Genomic DNA, 20,072 nt, shown 5'->3' on the forward strand with positions numbered 1-20,072 from the left:
AAAAATGGTAAGAAAGTTGAAAAGGGTATGCGCAGCTGAGTGTTTCATAAACATTTTTTACTATGTTTCAGGTTTAAATAGTATTTAACCCCTAAACAGACGTTAGTTTGGTAAGGTATTGCCTTCACCAATTTACAGATGTGATACAGAAGTTCAAATATAATGGAAAGGTTACCTTATTCTCTAAAAATGCCCAAATTAACCTAGGACCCATTTCCCTCCCTTCTGTTAAGACAGGTACCTATCACCATTAGAAGTCATCACAGGTCCAAAACCTCCCCCTAAAAAAAGAAAAAAAAAAAAACAAACAACAAACCCTTCATTGATCACTTAAATCACTGAAGTCCCAGGATGTATCTACAGATTTATATACAAATATTCACAGAAGATATTTTATCAGAAATTCAGCAGTCACAACAGGAAAGCCATCAGGAAGAAAATGCTGTTTCCACAATCAGCATCCTGCTGCTCAATATTAACACAGAGTGCTGGCATGGGTTATCTCCTTCAAAGGAGACTCTATATATTTTGGTTTCTCAAAGGAAGTCCACCTTCTCATAGGTCTTTTCAATGAGGGTTAACATGTTCTTCAGGTCAGTTGACTGCTGAATAGTGTTCAGATCCTTTAAAAGGCCTTTCTGATCTTTTACCTTCAAAATTTCTTCCTAAAGAAAGAAAGATAGAATAATAGACAGCAAATAAAAACCAGTTTTTATTGAGTCCAACAGAAATTTCACTTTCATGCAGCCTGGCTGTACCTAAATACAGCTAAAATAAAAAAGATTCAAAGACATGGAATGAGACAGTTTTCTTTCCATCAGTTACAGAGAGATGTATTTTAGAAATGATTACAGGTTCCCCAGGATCATAAGGTTCCTAGGAAAAGACATGTGATCCTTCAAATGGCAGGTTTTCTAAGGCTTTGGTCTTATTTTAAAACATAAGTATACTATTCTCAAGAAGAAAAAAAAAAAAAAAGAAAAAAGAAAAGAGAAAAATTTCAGAATTTCCAGGGTTGCCCTCACTCGCAGAGGTCAAGTGATAAAAGCACATTTTGTTGCTTTTCTTCTCATAGCCAAGTTGTCTCTGAAAATACATTTCATGCTCACCTGCAAAGTGGGTGCCTGTAAACTGCGCTTGGGGAGTTCTGGAAGGTGGAGTGCTCCACTGCTGTTTTCCTGGAATATCTAGATGGGGAAAAAAAAGGGGAAAAAAAAAAACCAACCAAACAAAAGCAAACATCAGGCACAGAAGTTGGAAAATAAACTGGTTGTCATTATCCAACTTCTGAAAAATAACGTTCTTAATTTTGCAACTGAAGTTGAAAAGATGGAAAAGCTGCATTCTCAAAGGCAAAATAAGGCCTTCCTTATAAGATGCTGTCTGCAGAAACAGCTTGGGTGCAATAGCTCTGGAAACACATTCTCCTTAGAGGAATGCAGGAACATCACTCTAAGTACCTTCTTGGCCTTTTTTTCATCTTCCTCTAACTGGTTCTTGAGCAGCTGGATTTTGTACTGCAGTTGCTGTATAGTTTCTTCATTGCGATCTGCTGATCGTTCAACTTCATTTATTTCTTCCTAAGACAAAATAGACACAAACCCAGAGCAAAACTTACTTTAGCGATGGTGAGGCTTTTGCATATAAGATACTGGCAATCAGCATCAGCTGATTTTATTCCCTTCCTTGCCCTTCATACCTGCAATTGTACCAAAGACTCTTCATTCGTCTCGAGCATTTGTTTCTCTGCCATTTGAAGGCTCAGGATATTCTTCAGGTTGGCCAACTTCCCTGGTGGCACCTTTAAAGTCTTGAAAGATCTCAGCACCCTTTATTAGAGAAAAAGGAAAGCATGACTTGTTTGGAGTTCTTTGCAAAACAAAAAGAAAACTGACCAGTGACTTCTCTGGGGAAAAACTAAACTCAGTTTACCCAGTTGCTGCCAGTGAAGTAAGAAGACCCAGACAGGAAGAAGAGCTGTTGAAGTTGTTTTCCAAAATCATGTGGAATAGATGTCTAAGCAAGGAACCAGGAACAAAAAAATCCCACCCTTCCATCCTTTGCTATTACACTGACGTTGTGTGGTTTCTAACCCATTGGCCTGTATCCTCCCTGACTGCAAATTGACATTAACTAACATTTTCCTAGTTCTGACCTTTCTGCTTTTCAAAGTAAAACTAAGTTCTAAAAGCAGCATTTTTCACTGCTTCCAAACACTTATCATTTCAGTAAAATCTGTAAACGCCTTTGTGAAACATGATATATAGTTTTACGCCAGAGGAAGAGTTTTAGCTTGCTCTCAAAGGTCCTTCTGATTCTGAGGAAGACTTGAATTCTTACAGGTTGGATCTGTCTGTTAGATAAACAAAACTGTCACAAATTCCATGCATCTCAGATGAGATTGCAGGAGTTTGGCAACTCAGAAATTAAACACATCACAAATTAAATATTAAAAACAAAACAAAACCATTTATGAAAAACTAGCTCCTCATGTTTGGGGTACTGCAAGAAGAAAGGAAAACAACACTTAGGCTCAGGCTCTGCTAAGAGCCTGGTATACCGACACACATGGACACAAAAATTCTCAGAAACCAAAGCACATGTAGTTATTCCCACAGTGACATAAAAAGGCTACAAGTTGTGGCCCAACACAAAATTTCAATTCTTTCTGAAGTAACTTCAACAGCCAGAAAATGAATTAGCATTTAAGAAAATGCAGCTAAAATGGCTCCTGCCACTGTCACAAAATGGTAACAAAATAAACAGCTGCCCACAAATTTAAACATTGTATAAAGAGCACAAAGGTGATGGAAGGAGCTCTTAAGAAGAGCTCCTAGGTTCTGCTACTCATATAGAAGCAGTTAAAGTGGGTCTCTCCACAACTCTTGCTTGCCCATTTCAGTCAATGTACTGGCAAGATATTTCCCTCCCTGATTTTGCATCAATTTCTCCCTTCCAAGATTTCCCAAATGTGATTGCTCCCAGAAGCAAATATGTAAGCATGGTACAAAACAACTGAGTAAGTTAAATCCCTACTCTCCCTCCCTTTTTTAAATTATAACTTCTTACCTTTCTTTCAGTAAATTGAGGTGCTTCTGAACATCACCTTTTTTCTCAGTTTGTTGGCACAAAACACATCTGGAATGAAAATAAAGGCAGAATTTTCATCATAAAGCCTGCAAGCGCAGGTACTCCATCAAGTGAAGTAAAATACAGTGAGAACTTCTCTAGATAAGAATTTCCAACTTCAGACAGAAAGTGTCATATTCTACAGTACAAAATATACACAGCCAGTTATATTGCCCAAAAAGCTCCAAAGCTTTTCCAGTTCAAGAAACATTATGATTTTCACTTCATTCCTTGTGGAAACAAAGAAGAACCACCAAGATATTTGGCACTTACAGTACTGCTGAGTCCATTACAGTTTCCAGAAACTGCCTACTGCTCTCTGAGAGAGTCTGCCAAGAGCCTATTTTAGCACTGGTTAGCTTCATCTTTTTTGAAGAACCTTTTTCTCCTGTTAACACAAAGGAAGAAAGGAAAATATACAATTTGTCAAACCTGGATAGACAGCTTTGTGACTCAATTCAGTCAGAGTCTAGTCAGAGGCGTAACAGTTAGTTTTGTGACACGTAAAAATCGTATCAGGTCAAATCTATCCACATTAGGTGGTATTTATTATTTGCAAGTCACAAGTTGTTTAAAAAGCACAAAATAGTTTCATTCTAAACAGATACTTTCCCAAAATCATTGGCAATACAAGTGAGAATGAAATTTAAAAAAAAAAAAAAAAAAAAAAAAAAAAGGTGAGAATATACGTAAGTGAGAAACTCAGTGTAGCAGAGGCCTCATCTCATTTTTTATGTTCAATACAACACATACCAGTCATAAGACAGAGAAGACAATGACCTGTGAAGTGTGAAGAGAAAGTTAAGATGTTCTGGATGCTTGTGGTGGAATTTTACAAGAGAAGGACACCACTTGCAAACAAAAGCATACGATTAATACATGCGCATACAACACTATATAATGGACTATATAACACTATATAATGGACTTGCACTATAGCTAAAACTGGAGTGCAAATATTCTACGGAAAGAAAAAAAAAAAACTTTGAAATTTGTTTCAGTGACATCTCAGACATCTATGTTTTCAACACAGCAGTTACTACTTTTACTTGAATTGTTTTTTTTTTTTTTCAAAGTACTGAACTTCCTTGAAGCATATATAAGGAAAGAACACAGTCCTACCTGCAGCAGAATAGTCCTCGTTTTCCTTAGCTTTCCTTTTGACTGTTTGAGTGGCCTGCTAAAAAAAAAAAAAAAAGAGAAATTACAGCAAATATGGTAATTTTGAAACATCCTCTGCTGTGCAACCATTCATCTACTACTAACAATCCACTATAAAAAGGCTGTTAAAGCACTTCAGTGCTTTAACAGAGGTCTGTTGCTATTGACCACAAAAAAGGCTTTTGGAACTGTGAAAGAGTAATTCATATCAAGCAAGTTAAAGAAAGCAACTCACTCTTCTTAGTTCCTCCAATTCAAAGAATGAGGTAATAAAATAAGAAATGCACAAGATGTTTGGCTATCCAGCTGCATCTTGAGATCATGAGATCATGCCGTTCATAAGTGGTTAAGTAAGCTCTCTCCAACAGAAAGCTGCCTAGGCCAATCCTAAAATATGCAAAGAATATTCTCCAGAACTGAATAAACATCACCTGAGCTGCATCTCTGTTCAAAGAGATGCTATGCAGCCCTTCAAACCTGCACAGCCAGCTTGCCTTTTTATTAATCATCAGGCAATGCTTCCCTCTACTTGTCAAAGGCACAGTAGCATGCAACTGGAAATTCTGGAAACAAGGGAGCAGCTACAGCAGTGGGTCTCAAAAGAGCTGTTCACACTGAACATTTCCTTAAGAGGATTACATTTAGTTCACAAAATATTTTCTATCAATTCCAGTAGAAAACTGGGCAAAAATGCCTTGTTTTTTTTTTTATTTGGTTACTTTTCTAACTTGTTTGATCCACAATAACGATTACCTTCTTTTTTTGACCTTGGTTTCTTCCTGCTCCATCTGCTCCCTTTTTTTTGCTGGAAGGTCCTTGTTGATTTTGTGATTTAAAGGGTTTTTTTGCTGATGCCCCACCAGTGGCCTCCCCCATTTTTCTGGAAGGTGTGTGGCAGCGTTTCATTATCTGTAAAACAAACAGAACAGGAGGAAACAAAACCAAAATTAAAATCCAATTGTAACCCATGCAGTAGAAACTACACGCCAACAAGCAAAACAACGGAAATACCCTGTGCTAAATTGGCTGAAACGTTTGCATATTTTTCAACCCAAAGCCTAAATCTTGCATATTTTTCTAAGTGCAGGACCACTAAAAAGCATCCCCAATTGCCTTTTAGACAAGTCTTTGTGCATTCAACATTTCTTTCTAAATCTAAAAGCCAGTATGTCTATATGCCAAAGAGCAGCAGAGGCAACGCAAAGGGAACTGCACTGAGAACAGGCTAATTTGTTCTTAAAGGCCTCAACAACATAAATTCCTTAGCTTTCTAATCCAGTTCAGTGCAGACATCCTATTACCAGAACTTTTTACTTTAGCACCTCACCATAATGTGCCTTGCTGCAGTTAAAACCTGTATTTTTTTTTTCTTACTCCCTATAGAGATGAAGGAAAAAGAAGACACACAGAAGAAAGCAGTCATTACACCCCACGAGCCCTCACTTTTCTAAGCACAACAACTCGGGTACATCCAGTTTTTCTTTTATCCCCTCAGGTCGCTTCTTCCCTCAAGCAGCGGCCCTGTCACGGCTCGCCAGGTGACAATGAGGACCGACTCCAGGTAAATAGGCCCTACCTCTCCCCCTCCACCCCATAACTACAGATTTTGTGGGACAGCACTTGCATCACATCCCAGGGCGAGGCGCGGACTACAACTCCCAGCATGCAACGCTGCCCGTCGCCGTGCCGACACAGCCCCATCGAACGAAATGTATGCTGGGAGTTGTAGTCTTCATTACTAACACCCCGACCCCGCACCCCAAAACTCCTGCGCCCCGTTGCTACCAGGCAACACCGCGAGAACCTCCACAAAGCCTCCCCACCAGCTCATCCCGCACCGAGACTCACCACCTCAACGGTTCCGCCGACTCCGCGTTAAACCGCCCAGCCGTTAAACAAACCCGCGCAACCCGGCACCTGCGCACTGCGACTTCCCGCCGCCTGCGAGGAGGGCGGTGCGCAGGACGGCTTTGTGCGCATGCGCACTGCCGGTGGGTACTGCCGGAGGGGCTGACTGCGGGTAGCGGTGGGCTGCCGGGTTCGGGTTCTGTCCTGGCCTCACCTCACCTCCAGCGCTCCCATTCCTTCTGCGAGCGGGGCCGCGACCCTCCGGGAGTAGCCCCCGTTCCGGCCTCTCGTCCCTACTGGCCGCTGAGGGGGCGTGTTGGGGGCGGGCGGTGGCAGCGGGAGGTGCTGGGCGCTCGGCGCTGCGCAGGGACGGGCCTGTCAGGGCGGTGCGGGGCTGGCAGGCCGGGCCGGTGAGCGCTGCTGTGTGATCCCTGTCTCCCCTCCGGCTGTGGGGTGAGGGGTGGAGGGAGAGGTGCGGAGAGGGGTGGCAGGGCAGCTTTGTCGTCCCTTCGGGGTGCGGGGCTGGGGGGAATCGCCTTGGGAGCCGTGGAGCAGCAGAGGCAGAGGTTTCCTTCCATCCCGGCTGCAGGATCACGTCTCTACAGGGAACCGAGTGCTCCTCTGGTGCTCCTTTTTTCGTATCAGATTATATGTATATCACACGTAGCATACGTATTATTAAAGCACTTGTGTGGAGCATGTTGCTGCAGCACTGTAACAGTAGTAGGGATGCATTCCAGTTTTGCGCAGACTTCCTCATAAAGCTTTCTGGGAAATGTGTGTTCCCAGGAAGCTGAGAAGGAGATGAGGGAGAGAAGAGGTGGGCTGGCCCTTGGAGCTAAGCTGTAAAGGTTTTGGTTTGGGGAGGGTACAGAGAGCAGAAGCAGAGGAGTTTACAGCTTTCAGGAGTTACTGAACGTATCCGCCATGCTCTCATGCATGTGAGACAAGCTCTGCAACTTGTATTATCCCTGTGTCCTTTCATACTGCAGTTTATTGCTGCTTTCTTTCATAGTATAGCTCTATACTCTCCAGGCCAAGCCACCTTTTCCAAAGTGAATAACATGTCAGCAGTTTTCTGACAGTTTTCTGACGCTCCTTCAGAGTGTCTCTGATGTTGAAGGTCCCTCTTTGACATAAAGGAATTCCTAGATGAGAGGCAGATGGGAAGGTGAGAAGGTAGCTAGGCGTGCCATCTTCATGTGTGACACTGACTTTTCAGTGACAGATAAATGATGGTGCTGCTTAGGGACTGAAATAAGTTACACATTTCATACATGGATGTGGATGAGTTGTAGGAATGTTTTTCTTAGCCAGAGGGAAATGTAGGGTTTTTCCTGAACTCTGTTTTATGCACTGTCTGGTTGAAAGGCAAGGAGAGGGAGTATCTGTCAAATGAGTAAACGAATAAATGCACTTCATTTTTTTTGAGTAATTGTTTTGGCTTTAGCAAACTGCTTGACTTCTCCCTGCTTGTTCCTCCCATGTCATATTATATGATAATGCAAAAGACGTGTTTTTCTTTTCTTCAGCTCACCCCATACTTGCCAACCAGCTGGGCAGACATGCTAAGAGCCAAGGATGCTCTCCTGCGCCTGCGGCCACACCACTGCATGTGCCTGGCACAACTTCCAGCCTGCCAGCTTGCCTGGCGTTCGCTGCACAGGCAGCCGCTGCACCCCGAGTGGGCTGCCCTTGCTGAAAAGCAGCTGAAAGGCAAGAATCCAAAGGATTTAATTTGGCACACCCCAGAGGGGATCGACATCAAGCCTTTGTACTCCAAAAGGGACACAAAAGACCTCCCTGAGGAGCTGCCAGGGGTGAAACCTTTCACTCGAGGACCCTACCCAACCATGTACACGTACAGGCCGTGGACCATCCGCCAATATGCTGGCTTCAGTACAGTGGAGGAGAGCAACAAGTTCTACAAGGACAACATTAAAGGTAACAGAGCAGATTTGGGAAACAACATTGCGTTGCAAAGCAACAGGGAATATTTGTATCATGAATTACATGGCAATTGTGATTATTCTGCCTTGTGAGTTTTGGTTTCTGATAGGATCTTCCCAGTGGTGCTGTATTTCTTTATTACTGGGAAATTGGATCATTTTTGTAACTGCTTTTGCTTCATTTTGCTATGGAGATGGAAATGAATGTGTTAAATGCTGTTTTTACTTATTCTACCTTGACACTTAGACAAAATCTGGCTGTATCCCAGAGTCCAACCAGCAGAGATCATGAAGCACTTTACACTCATTTTGTGACCGTGAGAGAAGATTGTAGGGGAAAAATCTGTTGAACTTTTGTCACTTAGCTAAACTTCTGCTGTTACTGCATTCTCACATTTTGGGTTTCCATCTCATGTTGTGAGTTTTAAATGAACTCATATAAATACATATGAATAGTGTTGTTCATGGTGTATTAGTAAAGCCAGCTTCCTAAAAGTATTTGTAATACACCTGTGATGTTTTTATTTGCCACTTCACAGTCCCTCCTACTCGAAACGTAACTGTTCAGGGTGAGGGAGAGGAGTTGTCTGGGGGTTTTTACCTTTTGCGATATCATGGTTAGCTAATATGAAGCAATGTTAACTGCTGCAGTAGTCTTGCAAGTATTCTTGATTCTCTCCATGTGTAAAACTCACAATAAATTAAGAAATTATACATATAGGATATTGGAGGCTTGCAAACAAACATTTCAATAGAAAGACTGTTCCGAATATACTTGTTTTACCGCTGAACGTTGCTGCTGAAGCAGAAGTGAGTTAGCTGGCAGCACTGCTCAGGTAATCAAGAATGTTTGCTGCCAGGAATTGTACTCTTTATTCAAGTTTTGACATTGTGATATTGTGATTTTTGTCTCTCTTGTGGTGTTAATGGTTGTTTTAATATTGAATTATTTAGCATAGATTCTGAATCTGACCTAGTTATTTGTAAAGCATTTCTAATAATTCAATTAAAATCTCTCTGTAATTAGAGGAATGCTGAAAAACAATTAATTTTCTGTTCTCATAACTGCTGAAATGTCTATTGCTTGGTCTAAACTAGACATATATATACTAGGCATAAATTTATTTTTTTGTCATTGTGCTTCAGAGCTAACACCTAGCTTTTTAGATCAAAGATGATAGCTGGTACCTGACAATTAAGGGCTCTGCTGATGCTGAGAAGCAGATTTGCAAATGCAGTAGATAAAACTACTTCAGAAACAACAGTGCTGGTCAGAGGGTGAATGCCTAAGTTTAGGAGAGTTTCAGGTACTGATTTCAGGTTGCAGCAACAAGTCTGCCAAGAGCTCTACCTGTCCCGTTCCCTGCTTTATATAATTTTCTCCTACTACAGATTTCACAATGCATCACTTTGCTTTACAAATAAACACTGTATGTCACTAGAGCCAGGGTAACGATCAGTGTGTGTGTGTTTAGTTTGTGATAAAGAGAAGGTAATGTGACGTAGTTTATCACACTTCTGTTTCCAGCTAAGTAGAATTTCTCTGTATAAGCCCTGATACTGTTTGCTGTTAAGCATGGTAATTTGTGTGGCTGAGCTAGAATGACTACAGTATTTTTTTTCTTAATAAAATGCCTTAAAGCTTAAGACTAGAAGACGTCGGACATGTTTGGGGAGGCAACAGTGTTTATCATCAAAAATTGGTTTATCATCCAAGCCTGGATCATGTAAAATAAAGTTAATAAATTTAGATCCAATTCTAATGCAAATCTGTTCAACACTTCTGAATCAATCTGTTGTTTGTTTGTTTGTTTGTTTTCTTTTTTTTTGTTTAGCTGGCCAGCAGGGATTATCTGTTGCTTTTGATTTAGCCACCCATCGTGGTTATGATTCAGACAATCCACGAGTTCGAGGGGACGTTGGAATGGCTGGAGTTGCCATTGATACAGTGGAAGACACCAAAATCCTTTTTGATGGAATTCCTTTAGAGAAAATGTCAGTTTCTATGACGATGAACGGGGCAGTCATTCCCGTGTTGGCAACATTCATTGTAACTGGAGAAGAACAGGGAGTGCCTCAGGCCAAGCTGACAGGGACAATCCAAAATGACATCTTGAAGGAGTTCATGGTCCGAAATACATACATTTTCCCCCCGGAACCATCGATGCGGATTATTGCTGACATCTTCCAGTACACCTCAAAGGTATTCATTGTTTAAATGTATTTACTTCTGTTATTACATCTAGTTAACTATTTATGAGCCACTTTGGAGAACAAAGTGGAGAACAGGAAGACCTGTCATAGTGAAGAATGATGTGGTTATGGAAAGGGCCGGGAGGAGAAGTTAAGATCCCAAATCACTTGCAGCATAAATTTTAAGATTTTTAAGTCAGTCCAAATCAAAGTCAGATTAAGATGAGCCTAAGACTGAAAGGATGGCAGGAAGCTTGGAGATGAGAACAGGCAGGCTCTTCTTTGCATAGAAAGTAAGAATCCCTGTAGTTAAGAAGCATTATACAGCTGTAAGCAGGAGTGAAGAGGTAAGAAATACTGAAGGGCTTCTGCTGCAAAATTAAGCATGAGAAGGAGGTAATGAAAGGAGTGAAGTCCTGAACTGATGACTGGAAGTTCAGTACTACCAGTTGTTTTCTTTGTTGTGTTTTCATTGGAGAGGTGGCACACAGCCTGTAACTGAGAAAGGTACTTACCGTGGTGGGTGATAGTTTCAGCACAATGAATAGTTCAAAAAGGTAAAAGCATGTGAAGTAAACATCTGCAAACTCACTTAATAGAGATGGGTTGTATTTGCTGTCTACAAAGAATGTATTATTTGTGAGTGTTCTTCTCTGATCCCCCATTCTGCTGTTGTACCCTGTTGTCTTTTATTTTTGCAGTATATGCCAAAATTTAATTCCATTTCAATCAGCGGGTACCATATGCAAGAGGCAGGAGCTGATACCATTTTGGAATTAGCGTATACTATAGCAGATGGCTTGGAGTACTGCAGAACTGGACTTAAAGCTGGCCTTACCATTGATGAATTTGCACCCAGGTAAGCTAAAGAAATTTGCAAGTATAAAACTCACTTTTGGTAAAACCTCTAGAATTTAATATCAAATTCAGTAGTTTTACACACACAAGGAATATTGGCAATGCTCACATTGCAGATAGGTTTTGTTTTGGTTTGGTTTTGTAACACAGTTTAATCGGTAAGAAAATATATCTGGTCCAACAGACACTTTGACTACATCTACACTGATAAACTGAATAAAGCTCATGCACAAGCCCAAGCATTGTCAAGGTCCATTGTGACAGTCGGTCTCTGGATCAGAAAGAGGATCTCTAAGCTCATATCTCATATAGATGCAGCTTTAGGACTGCAGAATACAGCAAGAGCTCTTGCAGTTCTTCTATGCTGTAGTGTTATTGAATTTTTTTCATTAGTATTATTTTGAAATCCTTGAGAAAAATGCTTAACAAGGAGGAGTTCGGGTAGTTCAATTTAGAGTTGCAAATTTTGTAAAAATAAAATTTAATTTTTAAAAAATTTAATTATTTTTGTATAGCTACTGCCAAACCAAGCAGAATTACAATTTTGGTGGTCTAGTTGATTTACAGATTCCCTAACTATACAGTGGGCCTATAAAACAAAAGGCATAGTTCGCGTAGCCTGTTGCACATTCAAACTATAGGAGTCAGCTCAATTAACCTGTGTCTGAGATCTGTGGCAAAATCAAAGTGGATCATGTAGAAAAAGATACAGCCTTATTTTCAGACTTTCCAGTGATGGAGAATCTGTAAGAGCCTTTGGCAAATTGTTTCAGTAGCTAATTCACTGTTAAAAAATGCATCTATAGTATAATGAGTTTTACTGGCTTTAAATATGCATGTTTACTTTTATAAATCATAAAAGCTATAAGTAGGAAAAAGTAGATCAATCAGTCTGTTCTCTGATATAATATCTAGTATTGAACTGCTGTTTGGTTTGGATTTTGATTAAAATCATCAGGAAAAGGATGAAAGCAGGCTAATGATATGTAATGTCTTCTCATTAGAAGTAGTTTGTGAGCGTAACTACACTGGTAGATTGTGCCCAGGAGCATTCCCTGGCACTAGAGTGCCACTGTCTGTATTAGTGGTTTGCTGGAACACTGCTTGCCCTAAGACTCCCCCAAAATAATCCCTGGGGACAGTTTACCAGTTCCAAGGACCATTGTCACTGACAGTTTGCCTGCAGCAGTCGCCTTGTTTGGAGCCTAAGACAGTTTATTGACATAAGCGTGTATCATTCTGTAGCAACTGTCATCAGTGTCCAGGAACATTCCCATCATCTTACGTCTGGGTTATATCTGTAAAAGTAAATTAATCGGAGGCCTTGCTTTAGGACTTCTCCTTTACTGAAACAGAGTTATTAGACTGGTTTAATGTTTTATCCTGTTCATGTGCTCTTATTACAGGCTCTCCTTCTTCTGGGGAATTGGCATGAACTTCTATATGGAAATAGCTAAGCTGAGAGCTGGGAGGCGGCTGTGGGCTCACTTGATAGAGAAAATGTTTAAGCCCAAGGATCCCAAATCTCTTCTGCTGAGAGCTCATTGTCAGACTTCGGGCTGGTCACTCACTGAGCAGGTTAGAAATTGGACTCTTATCAACTTCCTCATTTAAATATGTTCTCATGCTGTTTATCTTATAGAGGGCTGCTGGTTTTACTCATAAAGACGCAGCTTTCTGAAGGAGACAACCTTACTCTCAGTCTGACAAATGCACACACTAGCATTGGATACACCTTTTTGCTTACGTAACACAAAAAGTTTTGTTGAGTGCCAGCAGCATTGCTTCCCAAAATGCTGGTTTACGAAATACTTCAGTATTCTGCTCTGCCTGGTAGCGCTCCGGTGAAAGGGCAGAAACTAAAGGCAGAGTCTCAGTGCCTAACTTTTTGTGGTCTCGCTTAATTTTCATTCTGGAATCATTGTCTTAAGCGTGTGTTTTCTCAGTCTAGTGAATACTGAATTGAGAGTAGGATCCAGACCTGCTAAGTAGAGAGAATTGCAGAAAGGTGCTTATATTAATTCAGGACTCAGAGCATGAAGCTCTCTCTTGGATTTTTCCTGTAAGTTATCCTTTCAGAATGCAGCTGAATGAGGAAGTAGAGGCTCCTTTTTCTCAAGGTCACTGGCTTGAGAATTCATTTGAGCGTCCAAGGAAGTCATTCATGCCCCTGTCCCTTGCTGCTGAAGAGTGAAGTAATGGTTACGTCTTGTCTGCTCTTTTGAAACTGGGTGCACTTCCTGCTTTTCCTGTTGAGTTACATCACAAGAAGAAAATAAATCATTGAACTGCATATATAGTTTCACAAGTGAGGTCAGAGCTGGGTTCTAGCTCTTATTCCAAGGCCTGCTCTCAATCAGTTTCATGCAATATGAGTTATTTTTAGGTTGTGATTGCAATCATTGCTATTTGACTTCTGTGCCTTGGTTTTATTCTTTTTTTTTCAGAGCAAACGTATTGTTTACTTACATTACAGGAATACTGTAAAACTAAAACAATGGAATTTTTGAAGAGTAGCCTTTGCGGGCCCTCCCACTAAAAGTATTGTATGAGTGTAAAATATTAATATTACCAAAAATATGATCAACTGTCTTCTAGTGTCCAGTGTAAATATATTTCTGACCAGATCATAACCCTTTTTTTTCCTGTCTAAACACTGTTTATCTTTATATAGTGCACAGTGTTTGCTCTTTATAGGTTTCAGAGGGCAAATACATTTTTCTTTGGCCTGCCTTTAGATAGGTAGCCACTCATAAATTAGGTTTTACATTCTTACTCATCCAAATCACATTTTTCTGTAATTCTTTAAATGGAATACTTGAACCAGAAATAGACTCCAGTGTGGGTAGAATTACCATGTCCTTGTAAAATAGTGATATTAATTCCATTTCTTTACAGAAAATAATGTAATTCACAGATTTCATTATTCCTTTTGCCTTCTTGAAGGTCATTGGTAGCTCTTAATTTTTTGGGATACATTTCATCCCAACTAAGCATGTCAAGAATTAGGTAAGCAATCTGAGCTACTGTTACGTTCCCTCAATAATCAAATGAAATAAGTTGAGCAAATGCAGTGGGTGAATCTTTACTCCATCTCAAAACACAAGTCAACCCCTGGAGATCATGGTAACTCTTCTTTGACTGTAAAGGCACGTATATACAACTCAACTATCTAGATGTGTGAAAGAGCAGATAAAAATTTTGACATAAAAGCTGAGATTTTATTTTGTAATACTAACTCTGTTTCTGTACCTTGTACTCCAGATTACCTGTTTGTTTTGGTTAATATCCCAGTTCACCCACAGGTATCTTTCAGTTTTATAGCACCAGCAAATTTCAACAGTAATTCCTACCTTTGTGTAATGCTGTCATTATTGAAAATATTAAATACATGTAGTTCCAAAATGCATCTTGACTAGTAACCTGTCTGCCAGACGTGCTATTCACTGCTCCAAGACTTCTGGAACTCCAGGATTGGGAACATCGGGACTAAATATTCCATCTTCTCCAACTTGGATTCATTAAGTTCTTTGAAACACCACTAAATATAAGTGAAGCTTTGCTTTGTTAATCATACACTGATATTTTTGGCTTTCTTTATGGATTAATCTTTTTATCCAAGATACTGATAAGTGACATATCAATTTGAGTGTTTATTATTGACTGTTTTCTTTTTCAGTTTTTGTTATGATTACAGTGTTTCAGTGGGGAATCTTGCATTCATTTCATTGCAGTAGTATATGTGTGATTAATCTGTCTCAGCCTCGTGGCAGAACTGTTGAGAACTCCTTTTCCTTCCAGGATCCCTTTAACAACGTTATCCGTACTGCGATTGAAGCGATGGCCGCAGTGTTTGGAGGTACACAGTCTTTGCATACAAATTCATTTGACGAAGCCTTGGGTTTGCCTACAGTGAAGAGTGCTCGCATTGCTCGGAACACGCAGATCATAATTCAAGAGGAGTCGGGGATTCCTAAAGTGGCGGACCCCTGGGGGGGATCTTACCTCATGGAGTGCCTCACCAATGATGTCTATGAAGCTGCTTTAAAGGTCAGTTTGCATAACCTTTTATGTTTTGTGGGAAAATTTTAGGCATAGGAGTTTTGAGAAATGTCTTTTAAGGAACTATTTGATAACTTGGCAACTCCCAAAAAGGGAATTATTTTACACTTATGCTTCAGAGATTTCTTTGTAAATGAACTTTACAAAGTAAATACAGCATATATTTAGAGAAAGAGAGACTTCAGCCTTCTGGTAGACTACATTCAAAAGGGAAATATCTCAGTGTGGAACAAATAATCAGGCCTTGCAAAGTTCCTTGCAGACTGAAGACTCCCAGTTTGCTGGGATCTCTGTTTTATGCATAAGAAAAAAGGGATTTCAACAGAACAAAGAGTCAAACCAACCTACTTAGTTACATGCCTGTGGTGATCTGCTTGAGGCTTTAAAACTAGGGGTTATTGAAAGCAAAATTTTATAGTCAAGCATGTAGGCAGAGACTTGTCTGGCCATACTTGAGTATTATGCAGAATTTAGGAGAAATTTTTCTGCTGGATCAGAATACCTTTTTTTTTAATAATATTTTTAGCTGCCAGTCATTACTTGCATGTGGAAAGTACTGTGCAACAGTAGTCCTGACTGGTGCCAGTCCTGCATAAAGATAGATGCCTACATGTCTAGCTTAGCTAAACCCAGTGTTTCTCTTTTCGAGCAAATTATTGCTCCTATTCAGAGTCCCAAATTAATAAGCTAATGCAGCCTGCGACTATGTAGCCACAACAGTGTCTGATGTGTTTTTTACATCTTTGTCAACTAGGACTCTTCTAGACAGTGCGAGGCATCATCTGATGGCCATTTTCAGTAGGCAGCTTGAATGCAGTCACCCTGTTTGGAGCTGAATGAGCTTCTGTTGTGTAAGAGCTGAACCATGCCGTGGCACTTGTGTTCAGGATCAGAGAACTGACCCTGACTTTTTTTCAATTTATTTATATTTGTATACATGTAACCATAAGGGCTGGTTGGTAGGCAGAAGTCAGTTGAACAATGTGCATGTACTGTTATTGAATTCATGGGGGTTTGATAATAAAAATGCTCTTTGGTTTGTGATGTCTCTTAATTTATACCAAAACCTGTAGTCAGAGACATGGGGACAGGAAACACACTTTTAAAACACAGGACTGTATATGCAGTACAAGTGCAACGCTCATTTTGTGAACCTTGTTACAACTCACTTTCTCAATCCTTTTCATTTCTCAGCTTGTTGAGGAGATTGAAGAAATGGGTGGAATGGCCAAAGCTGTTGCTGAGGGGATTCCCAAACTTCGTATTGAAGAGTGTGCCGCTCGAAGACAAGCCAGGATTGACTCTGGTAGGGAGCAAGGAGATGAAAGAAGGGAAAACTGCCAATAGAATACCTTTGTGTAAAGTTTTTTTACACACATTTTTATTGTTTTTTTTTTCTTCTTAGTTTAGGAGTAGTAGATTGTGAGTAATAATTTAGTAATATTTTTATGTCAGTAAAAGCTTCTGGAAATAGATAGTAGTGTGTATGAAATACAGTACCAGTATGAAAACAGTCTTGCTTGACATATTTTAGACTAGATTCGCCAAAGCACTAGAAAGACTATTTTAAATGAGAATTTTGGGCCTTCAGTAGTTAATTGCTTAATTTCTGATGGTATCTTTAAACTGACTCCTGAATTTAAAAGCAAGACTGCCAGCAGATGGCGAGATTGAATGTATCGGGCCAAATTCCTGGTTTTGCTTGAGAGCTGCCCATTTTTCTTGAAGACCAGAAAAAATGCAGTCATCTGTTGCAGCTCTTTGTGTTCAATATATATATGTTTATGCATATGTACACATATATTAGGTTTATGTGGAAATGTGTCTACGTGTACATTTATAGCTCTGTTCCACTTTTTGTAGTCTGCATTCCAGTAGCAGTCCAGTAACAGAAGCTAGGGATAACTCGAACATGAAAGAAGTTATATGAACTTTTTTGTTTGGAGGATAAATTTGAAGCAGGTCTTTAATTAAGAGCGTTAAAGAATAATCAATAAAGTTCTGCGTTTTCTCTCCCAAGGTAAATTACTTCATGTTGCTTCAAAGCATGTAGTAATGTTATCAGGCACTGCAAATAAAAATGGTTGTAAAGCCCACACTGGTTGATAGCTAAAATACAGTTTTCCAACATAATAAATTAATTTTTATTCACATGGAGTAGTTTTAGGTAAGAACTTCACTTTCTTATTTATCTGGTAAATCAGAAAAGTTAATGCAGAGCAGTGCAGGAGACCAGCATTTCTGCTTAATTTTGTAAGATTCAGTTATGTAAACTTAAAAAGAGAAAAATAGCTAATGTATATTAGTGACTCATTACTAAATCAGTTTGTAAGATAAATATTGTTCTATTTCAAATCTTTTTTTCTGGCCCAGTATTCACTGAGTTGAGTGTTAGTGCATCAAATCATCTCTCATCGTAAAATATGGAAAATACAGACTTAAGTCCTTCCTATAAGAAAAAAAAATAAGTATTTTTATATATATAGTTATAAAACAAACTCTTGCGTTATATTGCTCAAAATTTTCTTGTCCTATTAATATTGTGTCTTTTCACAGTAGTTTGCAAATGTATTCTGAGTTTCTGGTGTTTCCACTGGAAATAGGGTCTGAAGTAATTGTTGGAGTAAACAAGCATCAGCTAGAAAAAGAGGAGACAGTCGAAGTTCTGGCTATTGATAATACTTCAGTCCGTAGCAAGCAGATCGAGAAGATTAATAAGGTGGGAACTACCTTCTTAAAAATGAAAGTTCTTGTAATTGCAGGTAGAACTTGAGTAAAGGTGGCTTGCCAGAAACTTGACCATCAAATTTCTGAGAATCCATGCTAGTCTTTAGCCAAGGAGCTAGATTTCTGTTCAACTTCAGTGGAGGCTGGTGGAAAATCCCAAGAAACACAGTATCAGAATACAAACAAAAATTATTTTGTTATGTTCATTTGGTTTTAATCATTGTATTTCAGGTTGTCTTGTGAATATGTGTCTAACCTTTCAAAATTGAGAAATTTCCATTTTCTGAAAATAAGGTAGAAAATAGCTATGCAGTATTTTGCTCTAAATGTATGTAACGTTACTTAATCACTCAGACTATTTGGTGCAGCTTGTCACGTGCGATTAAGGGACAGGGTTCTGGAACCAGCAATCAAAACCTACCTTCATAATTAGTAGAAATGTAGAGAAAATGGTTTTAGAGTTATTTAATGGACTTGTACACACTGTAAGGTCTGAGTCACCTTTTACTTCTAATCTTTTTGAAATACATGGCATATATCAACAATTAACTTGCCTCCAGAATTAATATTTGAAATCAGGAGGTCATACACTTGACTTCCCAGTTTACCTTTTAGTTTCTTTTAACTTAATATTTTTCTCTCCACTTTAGGTGAAGGCTAGTAGAGATCAAGCAGCAGCCCAGCAATGTCTCGCGGCTCTAACACAGTGTGCTGCTACTGGGGAGGGCAACTTACTCGCGCTTGCAGTGGAAGCAGCACGTGCAAGGTATGGGGGCGGAAGTGAATATCCAACTGCTGCCTAAAAATCAATGGTTCATTATCATCTTTCGACTGTTCTTGAGTGTGGTGTCAGTGAGGTCTTGAGATGTTTTGGGTTTTTCTTCAGAGGTGAAAGTAAAAGATGGCTGCAGTTTGACGTTGTAATATAGACTATTACATTTTACAGTCTCTTAAGGCTATGCTTTAATTTCTCACAAAGAACAATGCAGGTACAAAAACTCTCATATGAAATGATGTTCATACACATTATGTTGTTTACAACTCAGACTCTTACCAATTTCAGGACATAGCTAGGTTTCTCGATCACCCTGCTGTTTCATAGTTCAGGGAGCTTAAGAAGTGTCTGAGATGTGAAAATGGATATTCACAATCTTACCATGGTCTATTGCTTCGTCCTTCCTTGCACCACAGATTGGTGTGAAAACATTTTTTGATTGAAAGAGAAATAAGTTTATTTAGCCAAGCAACGAAGTAAAAGACACTCTTGAGTAGAGCAGTGAGGCATCCTTTAGAGTCCAGCGGAACATTTACTCTTTTCACCTAAGGTGCTTTCAAGGCTGTTTTCATTCCTGCTTCAAAGCATCAGTCTCTAGAATAGATCACACCTGTCTGTTCTTTGATTAACTAAATGCTTCAGAAATGAGCAAACCAAATTAACTCCTTACTGGGACACTGTCCCATTTTTAGTGTGATGTCTCAAATCTCTTCGTTCTCTTTCCTTTAACACTTAACAGCCATATTTTGAATATGTTTTCTCCTCCAGAGAGCTCATCACAATTCTGCCAGCAGCATGTCTACATGCTTTGAATTGTCTTTGAACTGTAAAGGTCACAGGAAAGTAGAGTTAGATTTACCAGGGATTCATGTCTTCTGTACCAAAATTAACCAGTTAACTGCTAGTTTCTCTCCTTGGTGACCTTGTTTTTACTATTTGTAAAAGCATTAATTGACTGCAGATACAAATCCACTTTGTAAGTTGCAAACACAAATCTTCCCTCTGCACCAAAACTATATATGGGATGTAACCACAGCAAGAAGTTGTCATGACGTCTTATAAAGAGTGAAGGAGGACTGTGAGGTCTCTGAACATTTACAGAAAGCCCTTTTGTCAGGGGCAACATGGGAAAAGATTTTCAATGATCACATTCATCTTTTACAAGTAGTAGACAAGTAGGCCAGGATGACCAGCATGTTAGTGACAGATGCTTGTCCCCTACTGAATGGAAAATGGTTTTAATAATGAAGACAAGTAATGTAATTCAATTGAAATAAAAGGAGTAGCACAACATTTTCAGTGTTGAACTATGGAAAAGACTCCGTGACCTAATGTGGAGATTTCAGTGCTGACAAACACAAACAGAAAAG

The 20,072-nt window shown here is 39.5% G+C and overlaps 2 protein-coding genes across 7 annotated transcripts in view; one reads left to right on the forward strand and one right to left on the reverse strand.

Annotated features, from left to right (window-relative positions):
- On the reverse strand, positions 1 to 6,247 carry CENPQ (centromere protein Q). 4 transcript variants are annotated; one of them, XM_086743812.1, is made up of 9 exons: positions 6,142 to 6,247; positions 5,044 to 5,199; positions 4,252 to 4,306; positions 3,403 to 3,517; positions 3,070 to 3,138; positions 1,700 to 1,829; positions 1,461 to 1,580; positions 1,110 to 1,187; positions 1 to 665 (listed from the first exon to the last, which is right to left on the reverse strand). In XM_086743812.1, the coding sequence occupies exons 2-9, from the start codon at positions 5,194 to 5,196 to the stop codon at positions 537 to 539; spliced, it is 849 nt and encodes a 282-aa protein (XP_086599938.1). In that variant the 5' UTR covers positions 5,197 to 5,199; positions 6,142 to 6,247; the 3' UTR covers positions 1 to 536. The 4 variants fall into 4 exon arrangements, with proteins under 4 accessions (XP_086599938.1, XP_086599937.1, XP_086599940.1 ...); XM_086743811.1 differs by having other exon boundaries at positions 4,252 to 4,309; XM_086743814.1 differs by lacking the exon at positions 6,142 to 6,247 and having other exon boundaries at positions 3,403 to 3,508; positions 4,242 to 4,306; positions 5,044 to 5,192.
- Positions 6,151 to 20,072, forward strand: part of MMUT (methylmalonyl-CoA mutase) — a 22,506-nt gene continuing 8,584 nt past the window's right edge. The window contains exons 1-9 of one of the 3 annotated variants that reach the window (XM_086743810.1): positions 6,151 to 6,281; positions 7,671 to 8,082; positions 9,923 to 10,290; positions 10,982 to 11,139; positions 12,545 to 12,716; positions 14,940 to 15,188; positions 16,395 to 16,506; positions 17,804 to 17,919; positions 18,578 to 18,693. In XM_086743810.1, the coding sequence (XP_086599936.1) occupies positions 7,704 to 8,082; positions 9,923 to 10,290; positions 10,982 to 11,139; positions 12,545 to 12,716; positions 14,940 to 15,188; positions 16,395 to 16,506; positions 17,804 to 17,919; positions 18,578 to 18,693 (1,670 nt within the window). In that variant the 5' untranslated portion in view covers positions 6,151 to 6,281; positions 7,671 to 7,703. Of the gene's footprint in view, positions 6,282 to 6,313; positions 6,549 to 6,571; positions 6,592 to 7,670; positions 8,083 to 9,922; positions 10,291 to 10,981; positions 11,140 to 12,544; positions 12,717 to 14,939; positions 15,189 to 16,394; positions 16,507 to 17,803; positions 17,920 to 18,577; positions 18,694 to 20,072 lie in introns of those variants that run through there. The other 2 variants (XM_086743808.1, XM_086743809.1) reach the window with 2 other exon arrangements.

This window comes from Chlamydotis macqueenii, chromosome 3 (genome assembly GCF_036417535.1).
Source record: "Chlamydotis macqueenii isolate bChlMac1 chromosome 3, bChlMac1.mat, whole genome shotgun sequence".
Lineage (NCBI taxonomy): Eukaryota > Metazoa > Chordata > Aves > Otidiformes > Otididae > Chlamydotis > Chlamydotis macqueenii.